Source organism: Natrix helvetica, assembly GCF_964273705.1.
Source record: "Natrix helvetica genome assembly, chromosome: Z".
Taxonomy (NCBI): domain Eukaryota; kingdom Metazoa; phylum Chordata; class Lepidosauria; order Squamata; family Natricidae; genus Natrix; species Natrix helvetica.
In genome coordinates, this window is record NC_138554.1 from 17074809 (window position 1) to 17089773 (window position 14965).

A 14965-nucleotide genomic window follows, 5' to 3' on the forward strand; every position below is an offset into this window, starting at 1 on the left:
TGCAGGTGCATAAAAAGTTTTGAAACTTCAGGAGGATTAGCCAAACTGTTTTAGATCAATCACTGTGGTTCCAAAGGTGCTTTTTTTTTCTTCTTCAAAAAGCAACTGGACTTCATTTTTCCCTGAAGACGCTTCTCATCCAAGAAGCTTTTTCAATTCTGATTGAATGGTGGAAGATGGAAGGATTTACTGCAAGGAATATAAATCCACACTTCACCATACAGTCCGAACTGAAGTAGCTTCTTCGATGAGAAGCAAAATGTCTTCATGGAAAAGCAAAAGCCAGTGGCCTTTTGAAAAACAGGCATGGAGCAACCATGATCTGGACAACTGAGAATCAGCATAGACAATCGGCAGAATTTAATTTAATGCTTTGGACTTTCTGGGTTTTGAGTTAACCCTGAACCACAGATGTACTATTTTGGCTATGCTATTATTACATGTGGTCATAATGACTTCAATAGTAAAAAGGCTATTCGATGTTTTCATGGTTGGATCTAAACATTGGTGTATGGAATGATTTTAAAATACCAAAACCACATCGCGCAGGTCACTTTGTTTCTTCATCCTTGAATTTTAATCTTTCTACTCTTAATTTTTATATTGGTCCACTGAATGATGGCACTAATAATTTCTTCAGAAAATAATTACCAAATCTCTAGGGGAGTAGAGATGAATTTCCAAGATTTCTAGCTGCTGGCCATAGTCCAGGTAAATTGCTCAACAATATTGTGACTTGCGGTTCTGGATCTATTGCTTCCAAAAGGTTGCAGAAGACCATTTGAATTTATTCTTGCCATATAAATTATTGCATGATGTAGATTGTACCTGGTGATCAGTTTCATTGGGACCTTCTTCATAGTTGATGTCAGAATCAGCAGCGGGGGGGGGGGGGGAGGTTTCCATATTGTCCATTACAAAATCTTCACCACAATCAGATTCCACTTCACTCAGATCACTCTCTTCTTCTCCATACCATTTTAGAACAGTTTGTTTGAAGTTTGGATCACCAAATAGCATTCTTTTTGGTGGAAAACTTGGCCCCGACATTATAAAAATATGTTAGCAAAGATCTGCGGTCACAATGACCAAACTCAAATTTACATGCTGTTACAGAAAGCACCAAATAACTGATGCAAACACGATGCTGCATTCACTTTTTTTAAAACATATAAAAAGACAACATAAAAAATTCTCATCCATTACATACAACGTGTCGTTTGGTTACAAGCTTTTGTGCATCCATGTTTTCAATTACGTAAACAATTACAAATTTTCCATCTAATATAACTACGTACCTCACTTTCATTGTACATCATATATTCAATTACGGTCAATATTTCTTTTCAGCGAACCTAATTCCCTTGCATTCTTGATTTGTCTATTTAATAACAATATATCTTTATATAATCACTTATCTCATTCTGAATATTTTTACAGTGTAAAAGAATTTATCAACTGTTTATATTTATGCATCACTATTTTCAATTATGCATAATCCCGCCAATCATCCATCAAGTATGCTAATGTTCATTGTTGTCCTTGTATATCATACATTCAAGCAAAAATGTTATTCATTTTTAAACAAAGTATTTTAAATACTCCATAGATATACCAATCTTTCATTACTTCCTTGTTAAACTATTTATCAACAAGATATCTTTATAATATATATCACTACTTAGAGTTATGCATAATATCACCAATCATCTATCAAATGTACATAGATTCATTTTTATCCTTATCCATCATTTTAAAACAAAATATTCTAAATTATTCAATTCATATATATGTCAATCTTTCATTGTATCGTTATTAATCTAACAGCATAATTGTATTATCACTTATCTCCTTCAATTAAAACATAAAACATTTTTCATTTCCAGTTTCTTTTGTCCAGCGACTGATAAATTCCATATCTTATAAAATTGCTCATCTTCTTATTCTCTAATTTCAAATGTCAATTTACTCATTTCAGCACACTCCATTATCTTTCGAATAACTTCCTCCTGTTTTGGTATTGTTTCATTTTTCCAATTTTTTGCAAATACGATTCTAGCTGCTGTTAAAACATTTACAATCAAATATTTCAAGTCTTTATTGTAAATTTCTGGTATGATTCCCAATAAAAAAATCTCTGGTTTAAGGTCTATGTGTTTGTGCATCATTTTCTCCAACCACATGTGAATTTTAGTCCAGTATCTTAGCTTCAATGCAAGACCACCACATGTGGTAATATGAGCCCGGTGTCTGATAACATTTCCAACACTTTTCTGATTTATTTTTGGACATTCTTGCAATTCTCGTTGGGGGTAGATGCCACCTGTAAAACATCTTATACAAATTTTCTCTACATGCAATTGACATTGTCATTTTATAATTTTGAGAGCACAATTTCTGCCATTTCTCTAAATCAATCCAAAATTTCCCCCCCAAGCTATCATAGTTTCTATAACTTGTTCCTCTTGTAGTTTTTTAATTACTTTTTCATCAGTACCTATTAAAAATTTGTCTAGCTCAATCATTTTGTTGTAAAGACATTTTGATTTTCTATCTTCATTATATCTAGAGTGTATCTGCTCATATGAATACCAATTAATTTCTTGTTGTGTACTGAACTGCCCTGCCATAGATTTGCATTGCTGACTCCTGATTGGCTAAGACACAGCAGCCTGCCGGCGGGAGAATCCAGTCACCTAATTGGTTAAACATCTGACAGCTCGACTATAAAAGAGCTGTCAGCTGTCTTTTGCCGCTGTTTGCCGGTACGAGGTTTGCCGTACATATGAGCTGTTTGTCACTGTTAATAAAGGTTGTGTTAGCTTCAACCTGCCTTGCCTCAGTTCCTGTCTGCCTCATTCTCCCTCCAGAACACTGGCGACGAATGTGGGATCAGGTCTGAGGTAAAGGACAAAAGCGAAGTCACTGTTAGAGCTGTCTCAAGTCATTAAGTGACGAGACGTCGCTCATCGCTGATTTTTTTCTGATTCTTCACGCCAGTCCTCAGGATGGCTACCCAATCGGCATTCTCGGCATTCAACCCGGCCACCAAAACATGGGACGCTTACCTCAAACGGTTTGAGTGATTCCTGGAGGCAAATGACTTCATTGGTTTGTCTAGTGGCCGTAAAAGAGGCTATTTCCTTGGCGCCTGTGGCCACGAGATGTTTGGCACAGCCAGGGCTTTAGCAGCCCCTCAGCCAGTGCACTCAATGCCCTGGGAGATGCTCTTGGAGAAATTAACAAACCATTATTCTCCAACTCCCTCACATATGGCGAGGCGCTATGTGTTCCGACAGAGGATCCAGAGAGAAGGAGAATCTGTGTCGGACTACATGGTGTCCCTCAGAACGGCGGCTCTACACTACAATTTCCCAGTGCTGGACGATGCCCTACTAGAACAGCTGGTCTGTGGTATCAGAGATCTGAGACTTCAGTAACGCTTGCTGGCACGAAAAGAGATGACACTTCAGGCAGGCATGGATGAAGCCACGACATACAAAATGTCTGATAAATCTACTGCAGAGATTCAAAAATTTCTGCCACCGGCCACCCATGCCAGCAGGGGCCATGCAATCCATCATGACGAAGTTGATGCAGACTATTTTTCCGACACAGAAGAAGACATCAGCCGCTTCAACCTGACAACCCAGAAAAAACGAACTCAGATAGACTTTTTGCCTCAGCCGGGTTGCCTCAGTTGCGGCGGGAACCATGCAAGGTTGGTTTCAGGTTCAAAGCCGCCATCTGCCAACGTTGTGACAGGAAGGGACATTTGGCCAAGGTGTGCAGGGCAGCCATGCCAGTTGCTCTTAAGCCTCCTGAACACACCTTGCCAAGGCAGTCCACAAGACAAGCGCCTCTGCACCGCCGGAACTGTTTCACTATTGCGGATGATCAGCAGCATTCTGAATGGGCTGTCAGTCACGCATCGCTCTCAAAGCCGGCTCACAAAATCTATATGACTGTCCAAATTGAGGAGAAGCCCTGTAACATGGAGGTGGACACTGGCTCATCCAAATCCCTTGTCTCGTGGGCAGTGGTGGGTTTCAATTTTTTTTGGAACCTACTCTGTGGGTGTGGCCTCCTTTGTGGGAGTGGCTTGCCGACCATGTGACCTGGTGGGAGTGGCTTGCCGGCCATGTGACCGGTGGGAGTGGCTTGCCGACCATGTGACCGGGTGGGAATGGCCAATTTGGAAAATGTGGTGAAGCTCACTTAATGACGCTCTTGCTTAGTAACCAAAATTTTGACTCAGTTGTGGTCATAAGTTTCCTTCCTTCCTTCCTTCCTTCCTTCCTTCCTTCCTTCCTTCCTTCCTTCCTTCCTTCCTTCCTTCCTTCCATCCTTCCTTCCTTCCTTCCTTTATCTTTCCTTCTTTCTCTTTCTCTTTCTTTCTCTCTCTTTGTCTCTCTCTTTTTTCTCTCCCTCTCCCTCCACTCCTTCTTTCGTTCCTTTCTCCTCTCTCTCTCTCTCTCTCTTTTCTTTCATTCTTTCTAAAGAAAGAGTGGGAGGAATAAGACACCACCTATGTCTAGTCTACAATGCAACCCTTGTAGCAGTTCCAAGAAGATTCCACAATTTGATTCAGAAGTTCCTAAGGGCACAGATCAACCCCCAAGTGGCTTCAACAGCTCCCAGAGACACAGAGAGAGTGAACAACCAGATAACCAAAAAACCACAATCCTTCCATTCCACCACCACCGTCCCCCCCAAAATCTTTCTCCTACCACCCAGCCTCGACCAGTATCTATCCTTCCTCTCCAACACACACACACACACACACACACACACACACACACAGAGAGACTGCCATCACAACTGATGAAGCTTCTTGGATGAGAAGTGAAACGTTTTGTTCTTCTTCTTCCTCAAGGAAAAAAAAAGCAATCCAATTGCCTTTTGGAAAAAGCACCTTTGAGACATAAAGGTTCCCCTTGCATGTATGTGCGAGTCATTCCCGACTCATTCTTTTCTCCTAAAAGGGTCCTGGGCTGGGTAAACACAACTGGGTGGGAAAGACCACCCGATGTAAGGATGTTCAAGGGGGCAAACTGGCAGCGCCAGAAGTGGAGATGGCTGGGAAAGCGAGTGCTGGAGAGGAGCTCTCACGGGGCGAACACCTTCCCATTACAGGCGCAGTCTACTTATAGACGTGAATGCCTGCAAGCAGCAGCTTCAGGCACCTGCTCGCGGCTGACAGTTCCGTTTGGGAGCAGCGGTGGCGGCGGGCGTAGCACGGGATGCCCCGGAGCCCAGGCACTTTTGGATCCTTTGCAGGGCCAGGAACGGTTGGAAAACAAGCCCACTGCCGCTTCCGAGCGCCGCATCTTCGCTCTGCAAGCGGCAGATGCGCCTGTTGCCAGTCCATCTTGTGCTCCAGCCCGGCCAGGGAAGGCAGGCGCCCTTTACACTCACCAAGCCTCCCCAAGACGTGCCGCCCCGGTCACGCCAGGGCAACCCTCCGCCCCCTGGCCCACCCGCCGAGTGGTGACTGGATGGGCGCCGGGTGAGCCCCACTGCCCTAGCCAAGTGGCTCCCGCCGCTCACCTTGAAGGCAACATCGTGGAACTCACCGCTGCCGCTGAGGGAGGGCCGGCTGGGCAGTGTCCCCCCCCCCATTGGCTGCCCCCTCCTGTGCCGTGCCCGCCCCCCTGCCCTGTTGAAAAGGGGGAGGCGGCTGAGGTGTGTTGCTGGGCAGCGGACAGGACAGAGGTGGGCGTGGCACTGCTGCCCTTGCCCTTTGGGCTCTTCTTAAGGGACATGCTGGCTGGCGCTGCTTCAGGGCGCCCTGGCCACCAGCTCCTCCATGCACAGCCCATTCCCCCCCCAAAACAGACCATTTTCTTTTTAAAAAACGCCTCTGCAGACGATCTCGAAAACCTGTGAGGTTGCTTTGGGAGGGGACAGACGGGCAGCTGTGCAAAGGCTTGTTTTAAAGCTGCAGACTCCAAGGCTGAAGGTGCCCAGGGAGGGCGGCAGGGGAAAATGCTGCCCGTCTTCCCCTCCCAAAGTAACATTGCAGGTTTTCAAGATCGTTCGGACAGGTGATTTAAAAAAAAAAAACCCTGAAAAAGCCTCAAGATCTGGAGAGAGATCCGGTCGCGCCCCAGCTGGTGGAGCGCTAGCAACCGCAGGCCCGTCGCCAGGGAGACAGTCAGTGAGGTGAACCGCGTGGTTGCTCGGATCACATGGGCGCAGCCCGAGAAGACATTTCTGAGAAGAGAAACTTCTCCGGTCGGGCTGTGCCTGTGTGATCCGAGCAACCGCGCGGTTCACCTCACTGACTGTCTCCCTGGCGACTGGCCGGCGGTTGCCAGCGCTCCACCAGCTGGGGCGCAACTGGAGAAGTTTCTCTTCTCAGAAATGTCTTCTCAGGAACTTACTTCCGGGTTCATTGACCAACCGGATCGTGCGATCCGGGGTGATCTGGCAGAAACCCACCACTGCTCGTGGGCCACTATCAAGCGGATAGTGCCCAGCCTTACTAAGGCTACCCTGAAGCAGTGCCCAATTCGCCTCAGGGACTATCAAGGGCAGCAGATCCCTATTGTGGGCTGTGGCACATTCCAGGTCACCTCTTCCTCTCATCATAGTCGGCGGCCAACTGCCCAGCCTCCTAGGGCTGGGCTGGTTCTCCGCCCTGGGGCTCAACATTTCCAGCATCCACTCCGTGGTTCCAGACCCTTTTGCCGCGCTGACCAGTGAGTTCGTGGACGTTTTCGATGACCGGCTGAGTAAATATATGGGACACCTATTTCATTTAATTTGGACCCCCAAATTAAATGAAATAGGTGTCCAAATTACATTAGTTTTGGTGGAATATTATCTTTAATATAGAAGATCACTCCTCTTTTCTTACAGTTCGCCAGTGTAGTAAACATTTTTTCCAAATTTTGGTTGTGCTAGTAGGTATTCATGTCTCTTTTGAATATACACTTCTTGTAGGCAGATTATGTCAAGTTTTAGCTTTTCTAATTGGTGAAATATTTTCCTTCTTTTAATTGCTGAGTTAAGTCTGTTTATATTGATTGTGACCATTTTTCCCTCCATGTTTATAATTTATATACAGGATTTATAGCTCTAGTTGATCTGAGTTCTCGTTGTTCTCTGGGATTTACGCCCACTGCACCTTCTTCTTTATCAATTCTGCCTACAGCACCTTCTACTTTTTCAATCTCAATTATGGGTGCCTCCAGTAGTTGTGCCAATAGTTCTTGTTTTCCAGTTTTTTCAGCCATTCCTCTAAAGTGTTCTGCATAGAAAGCTTCTGCCTTATTGATTGTATCTATTCTATATCTTTGTCCTTGCCATGCAAATAATAGACCTTCCGGTGTGAGCCATCTATAATTAACACATTTTGTAATCAGAACCTTAGTCAAAAATTGCTATTCTCTTCTCTTCTCTCTCACCCTTCTCGGAATTTGTTTCAGAACCACAATCTTCTTGCCTTTATATTCTAGTTTTCTATCTCTCATTTTCTGTAATATTTGTAGTTCAGTTGCTTTCTTAGTAAATCTTACATGGACTTCCGTTGGAAGGGCATTTCTCATTGCATATCTTGTATGTACTCGGAACACTTCATCTATACCATCCATCATCTTCTCTTGGGATATCTCTAATATGTTTGTCAAAATTCCAGATATTATTTGTACTAGGTTCTCTCCTCTTTCTTCTTCTATGTTTTGAAATCTTAAGAAAAATTCAGACCTATCCATCTCCCATCCTAATATTCCACTGCTCTATCTTTCCACGTCGCTCAATCTGCTGTCAAATTCCTCAACCACCTTCTCTTCTTGTTGAACTTTTTCTTCAATTCAGGAATCAGGGTGTCTCTAGGACCACAGGATCTCCCCCTACCTTTCACCATCTCTTCAGGATGGTTTAGGTCCGGATTGGACCGTCCAGACGATCTGAATTCAATGGCTATCTGGAGAAGCCAGAAAAGTCGTCGTATCACCGCGACGTGAAGCTCCACTTAGCATTCACTTTTATTGGTGGGAAAACAAAAGCTATTGACAACGGGAATGGTCCATTTCTAAAAACAGGTGTTCTGAACATTTTGGAAAACTGTTCATCACTATGACTGCAGGTCTCTGGTTATAGGTTAAACAAAATATGGAGCACAGACCATCAACTTATGAGTGTTCCCTCCCTTCTTCTCCATTGCTGATGTCCTTGGTTTCGCCCTGCTCACCCAATTACTTCTGCCCAAACCATCCAAGATTCATTTCACTGAGCCCAGATCATATCAAACCAGCTGTTCAATTCATGCACAGAATGGTGAATGTACCTCAAAATTACTCTTAACTGTGATTTTTCATCTGGAAGCAGGAACTCCGAATATTAGATGTATTATTTGTAGTGCATTTGAACTCCCATCATTCCTCCAAAAGGCTCTACAGAAGTGTCCCTAAGAAACCAGGCAAGTAAGTATTCAAAGTTTAAGAAAGTCCAGGTGAAACTTATTAATTTAGAACTTCTGGATATGGACAGGAAAAATCTGAATAACTCTTCAGAGTTAAGAGAGATGGAATGTAGCAGGTAGTTCTTCGACTTACAACAATTTGTTTTGTGGCTGTTCAAAGTTAAAACCACACTGAAAATGACTTGCGACCATCCCTCACACAACCATCCCAGCAACCCTATGATCACATGATCAAACCTCAGGTGCTAGGCAACCAGGATGTAGTTACTATGGTTGCAGGAATCCTGGGGTCATGTGATCTGCAACTTTTCCAGCTGCCTTCCAACAAGCAAAGTTAATGGGAGGAGCCAAGTAATTAATTTAACTACTGATTTATATAAAACCACAGTAAAAAAAAGTTTTTTCAAATCAAAGCACCTACCACTTAATAACCATCCTGCTTAGCAACGAAAATTCTGGTCCCAATTGTCATAACTTGAGGACTTACGTAAGTTGACCATGAGCAAATTTAAATTCACGGTCTGCCTTAACTAGTCCTAAATAGTCTCACTTGTCATATTTAGTTTCCTCCGTAATATATAACCAAATAATAGGATGTCTGTAATGCTCACACAGACGTGGTGGCTCGGTGGCTAAGACTCTGACCGTATCGATCAGAATGGTTGGCAGTTCAGTGGTTCGAATCCCTAGCACCATGAAACTTGTTTTCAAATTAAAACTAAGAAAGTCCAGTTGCCTTTTGAAAAAAATGCATCTTTGGGACTTGCAGGGATGAAGTTTTAGAACTCTTTAGCAAACACGCTGCACACTAATTAGGAAATTAACCATTGAATAGATGGGGGGGGGGGGAATGTCTTGTATTCCAATGGGGAAGAGATGTGGTGGCTAAGACGCTGAGCTTGTCGATCAGAAAGGTCGGCAGGTTGGAGGTTCGAATCCCTAGTGCCACATAACTGAGTGAGCTCCCATTACTTGTCCCAGCTTCTGCCAACCTAGCAGTTCGAAAGCACATAAAATGCAAGTAGAAAATTAGGGACCACTTTTGGTGGGAAGGTAACAGCGTTCTGTGCATCTTCAGCGTTTAGTCATGGCCGTAGAGACATTTTCAGACAGCGCTGATTCTTCAGCTTTGAAACTGAGATGAGCACCGCCCCCTATAGTCGGAACAACTAGCACATATGTGTGAGGGGAACTTTTACCTTTAATGCTCTCATAAATACCCTGTAAGTAAAAAGTAAAATGGCAGCTTGGCTTGAGAGATGGAAGCAAACAAATACATGTGTAAAAAAAAGAAGACTAAAGACAAACTTCATGCAGCGAAGGAAATTTAATTTTAATTCCATTTAAATCTCATGTGAAAAATCTCTTTAAATTCCATATAAATTTATATAGTCCCAGGCACACCATGTGATTGTATTCAATGCAGGCACCGCTATGATCATCAAGTGGGGTTTGGAATTTTTATTTCTCCTGATTGTAAGGCTCAATCTAGAGTCTCGCCATAATTAAGCCGCCATCAACCACAACAGAGGAATCACTTTGAGGTCCCAAGACACAACAGCTCAGTGCTTTGAGATTTGCTGAACAGCTCAGGAGAGGCTGAAGTGGCATTGAAAAGCTCCTCAAGCACAAAGGCCGTCCCAATCCAGAAAGTAAACCGTGCCCAAGGAATCTCCCACCATTAGGAGGACAGAAGAGTCCTTGCAAGGGAAGGGCTGGAGACAGGAAACTGAGGCCTGGCATCGGAATTGGCCAATCTGTAACCAAGACAAAAAGGGGGATGGGGAATAGAAGAAAAGAGACATCAGCAGAAGAATGCAAAACATTGGATTGGCTGGAAACTTTGGGAGAGAGAGAGAGAGACTGTAACAGTGCTGGGTTCCGGATCCCATTGCAACCGGTATACTGCAATGGGGCCTGGCGTCCACCATGTGCATGTGCGCAGCACGGACACAGTGCGTGCATGCGTACTTACCGCCCGTGATGCTCCAGCTCCTCGGCGGAGCATCGCGCAGGCATCGTACGCTCTGTGCGTGTGCATGAAAGCCCCGATCGGCTCAAATACAGGTAAGGAGGCCAGGCGGCCAAGTGGGCCTCTGGAGCACCAGGCCGGAACGGTACCTGGTGCTTCCCGCAAGCACTGATATACCCGTACCACTGGACTGTAATTATGGTGAGGAATTCTTGGAGTAGAAGTCCACCCATCTTAAAGTTGTTGAGGTTGAGAACTATAGTTCTACGGCTTGAACTATCTTGCTTTACTCAGTAGTGCTGCTTTATTACAGTACGGGATAATAAGAATTCTGAAAATCTTTTCAAGTTTCTGTCTCTCCTTCTCTTTCTATCTATCCATCTATCCATCTATCCATCATCTATCCATCTATCATCTATCTATCTATCATCTATCTATCTATCTATCTATCTATCTATCTATCTATCTATCTATCTATCTATCTATCATCTATCTATCTATCATCTATCTATCTATCTATCTATCTATCTATCTATCTATCTATCTATCTATCTATCTATCTATCTATCTATCATCTATGTGTGTTCCAGCATAATTCTGGAACACCTCAAGCAATTTCAACCAAACTTGGTATACAGATGACTTATCCTCTGGAGAAAAATACTGTAGGGGTAAGACACCCTTAAAACCCCTCAGGGTGTGTGTTCTGTTAAGATACAGCCTGTTGTGCCTTAAAATGGCTTCTACTGTACAACGCAGTGGAGTTGCCATGGTAATGGCTTCACAGTACTCCACAAGGGAGCTCCCCTCTGGTAAGGGGGAAAATCCAACATTAGAAAGTACGTTTGTTCCGGACATTTTCAACAAGGCTTTGATTATTTTTGAGGATGTACTTTACGCAGATTACATACAAGAAAAGAACCACAACGTCGAACAGCTTGGGATAAATAAATACCCAGGCAACACTGGGTTATCAGCTAGTTAGAAATATATACAGTAAATGGTTGATCCAAGTCTTGGTCCTAAAACCAGTTATTATCGGCAGATAGATTTTTTTGTATAAACAAATTGTGTAAGAAGCAAGGATCTCTAGCTTAACTCCAGTCATTCTGGCCATCAAATGCATTTCAAATGCATTTGGCACATGTTGAGAAAAGACACAGTTAGGGAAATGAAAGTTGCACTGGGGGATAATAAGGTGAGGCCAGTGACAACATCTGCCTAACTTCAGCCCAGCATCATTCAGAGGCACTCACCAGCTTCATCGTGCTGCCATCCCAAATCTTCACATCCCGGTCGCAGGATGCTGTTACAATCCTGTCTCCCACTAGATGCAAAGCTGTAATTTTGTCACAGTGGATCTAAAGAAGAAAGAAGATGAGGCAGAGTAAATTTTAGCTGATGCATCAGGCCTAGTTTAACAACAGTAAGTGGTATGATCCCCTGCATGGGATTGCCCCTGTGAGTAAATAGGACAGAGGGGGAGAAAGCTAACCTCCAGACTGCAAGAACCCAAGGGAGCAGTCAGATGTGGAGACTTGAACTCACTGAACTCACTGATACCTTCACATTGCAATGAACAAGGACATACTGTATATCCAATTTGGCAGCTACTCAGATTGTTGGTTGAGCAGTACAAAAATAGCCAGGGAAATTATTTAAGCCTGGGAAACGAGCCCCCTGACAGTCAACAGGAGAGCTGATTTCATAAGATCCTTAGGAGCCGAGAACCTGGCAGCACAAGGAAACAACAACCAATGGCTTAATAACTGGCCATCAACTCGGAGACTGCAGTTGGTCCAGAATGCGGCCGCGCGGGTGATTATGGGGAGTACTAAGTACTCCCATGTGACACCTCTCCTGCGCGAGCTGCACTGGCTTCCTGTGGTCTATCGAGTGCGTTTCAAGGTCTTGATTACGATCTTTAAAGCGCTCCATGGCTCAGGACCTAGTTACCTGCGGGATCGTATTCTGCCCCATACATCCCTACGACCCATCCGCTCGCACAGAGAGGGACTTCTCCAGGTGCCGTCCACCAGACAGTGCCATGGGGCGGCGCCTAGGAGCAGAGCCTTCTCTGTGGCGGGCCCAGCCCTGTGGAATGACCTCCCCCCGGATATTAGGACCACTACTGACCTCCGCTCCTTCCGTGTCAAGCTCAAGACCCACCTTTTCCAAATAGCTGGCCTGGCTCAACCATAACTTCGTAACGCTCCTGATGGGTTTTTTAATTTAGTAATTTTATTTAAGGGGATTTTAAATTGTGTTTTTTAATTGTCTTTCACTTATAAGTCAACTCTCCTCCATGCACATATGTATATGTCTCTGTTCTTTTTGTATATATGTTTGTCTTATGTGTATTTTTATCCGTTTTGATTGTACGCCGCCCCGAGTCCTTCGGGAGAGGGTTGCGGCTAATCAAATAAAATAATAATAATAATAATAATAATAATAATAATAATAATAATAATAATAATAATAATTAACACCCCAATCAACAACTAAAAAGTCACACATAGTCAGGCACCACATAAATACTATGCATAGAATAACCCAAAACACAAATTGTCGTGAGAGAGAAGTTACTGAAGATGGGCTCAGAAGACTAAATCTCTGGCCCTGGTCTCCAATCCAGATTGGCTCCAGTAACTGGTATTGATATGTGAAGGAGAATGGACTTTGAATAAGGCCTGGAAGTGGCCTTATCACTCCCTCCAGTAAATGGGAACAGTAGTTTTGCCAATCAGTTGACTGAACCGACATAATTCTTGCTCACAAAGTGTAACCAAGGAGAGATGGGCAGCCATTTTTCTGAACTTGTCTCACCTTCCTTTTTTGCCAGTCCTTAGATGCGTCTTCCTCTTCTTTCTCCACTTCCTCCTCCGCTTCCTCTTCCTTCTTTACCTCCTCCTCCTCTTCTTCTTCTTCTTTTTCTTCTTCTTTTTCTTCTTCTTCTTCTTCATCCTCATCCTCTGTCTCCTGTTCCCCTACCTCCTTTTCCACCTCTATTTGCGCAGTCTGACTCCAGAGAAATCCTTCTGTGTCGCCATATAATAATAATTTGTCTTCCAAAAAAAAAGGGGGGGGGGAGAAAGCGGGAATTAAAACGACCTTCTATCTAATTGTCTATCATCCCTTTGTGTACCTAGTTTGTCTCTTATCCCTTTACCAATCAGGGACCCTGTTCTATGAGGTCCATGCCAGATTACCTTTGCTAATCCTATTATTGGATCCTATGAAATTAACCAACCCATTATAAAATCCAAGGAAAACCCACTGGCCAGAGGTTTTACTGTACATTTGTAACTGTTCAGTTCAACAAGGATGTCTTTGAGTTTTTCTTAAATAAACAACAAATACATATCTCCAAGCCAGTGGTGAAATTCAATTTTTCTTTACTACTGGTTCTTTGGGTGTGGCTTGGTGGGCATGGCAGGGGAAGGAAACTGCAAAATCCCCATTCCCTCCCCACTCTGGGGCCAGCCAGAGGTGGCATTTGCCAGTTCTCCCAACTACTCAAAGTTTCCGTTACCAGTTCTCCAGAACCAGTCAGAACCTGCTGGATTTCAACCCTGCTCCAAGCTCTCTGCACTGGAGGCTAGAAATATCTATTATGCTTCCATCACAAGCACAGGAATTGGGCATGGATTTTCTTTCAAAGAATCTTGAGCAGAAAAAGAAACCAGCTAAGCCTCACCTTTGACGAGCCTGGCAACTGTGATGAAGCTAGAAGGCTTGTTCGGTGTCCACTTGATGTCCTTAATGATTATGGCCTTTTTATTCTTGCCCAATTTCTAGAGGGGGGGGGGGAAGCAGCACAAAACGAAAACAAAGGTAAGAGAGACCGGCTCAGATCACTGAAAGTCCACTCAGGTAGTGGTGAATGAAATTCCCTATTAATAAACTCTACAAAGAACTACAGGTAGTCCTTGACTTACGACCACCCAAGTCGTAAGTCAACCACCGTTGAACCCAAAATTTAGGCTGTTAAGTGAGATAATTGTTAAGTAAGTTTTGTCATCCCCGCCATTTTACAACCTCTCTTGCCTCAGTTGCTAAGTGAATCATTGCAGTTGATAAGTTAGTTAACTCGGTTGTTAAGTGAATCTGACTTCCCCAATGACTTTTGGTTGCTGGAAGGTCGCAAAAGGAGATCCCGTGACCTTGGGAAGCAGCAAGGGTCATAAATATGAACCAGTTGCCAAGCGTCTGAATCTTGATAACATGGTCATGGGGATGCTACAAAGGTCATAACTGTGAAAAACAGTCATAACTCCCTTTTTTCAGTGCTGTTGTAACTTTGACGGTCACTAAATGAACTGTAAGTCAAGGATTAGCTGTACTTTCTGAGAGAGAGAGGGAGGGGGAGGGAGAAAGGGAGGGAGGGAGAGACAGCTTGCTGATTTGAGAAATAAAAGGGTATCTCTTATTTCCCAAATCTGTCAGCAAACTCATTAGTCAACAGAGCCAAATATCAACAGGACAACGATTGAAATTTCTTTTGAGAGCCAAAAGAAGGTGTGGCCTGTTTTGTGGGAGTGGCTCGGCAGTCATGTGACTGGGTG

The 14965-nt window shown here is 43.8% G+C and overlaps 1 protein-coding gene across 2 annotated transcripts in view; it reads right to left on the reverse strand.

Annotated features, from left to right (window-relative positions):
* Window positions 1-9742: 9742 nt before the first annotated feature.
* The window catches only part of TEP1 (telomerase associated protein 1), a 125155-nt gene continuing 119932 nt past the window's right edge, over window positions 9743-14965 (reverse strand). For both annotated transcript variants that reach the window (XM_081932388.1, XM_081932387.1), the window contains exons 55-58: window positions 14098-14194; window positions 13227-13465; window positions 11657-11761; window positions 9743-10185 (exon numbers count right to left, since the gene is read on the reverse strand). In XM_081932388.1, coding sequence (XP_081788514.1) covers window positions 10051-10185; window positions 11657-11761; window positions 13227-13465; window positions 14098-14194 — 576 coding nt within the window. In that variant the 3' untranslated portion in view covers window positions 9743-10050. The remainder of the gene's footprint in view (window positions 10186-11656; window positions 11762-13226; window positions 13466-14097; window positions 14195-14965) is intronic.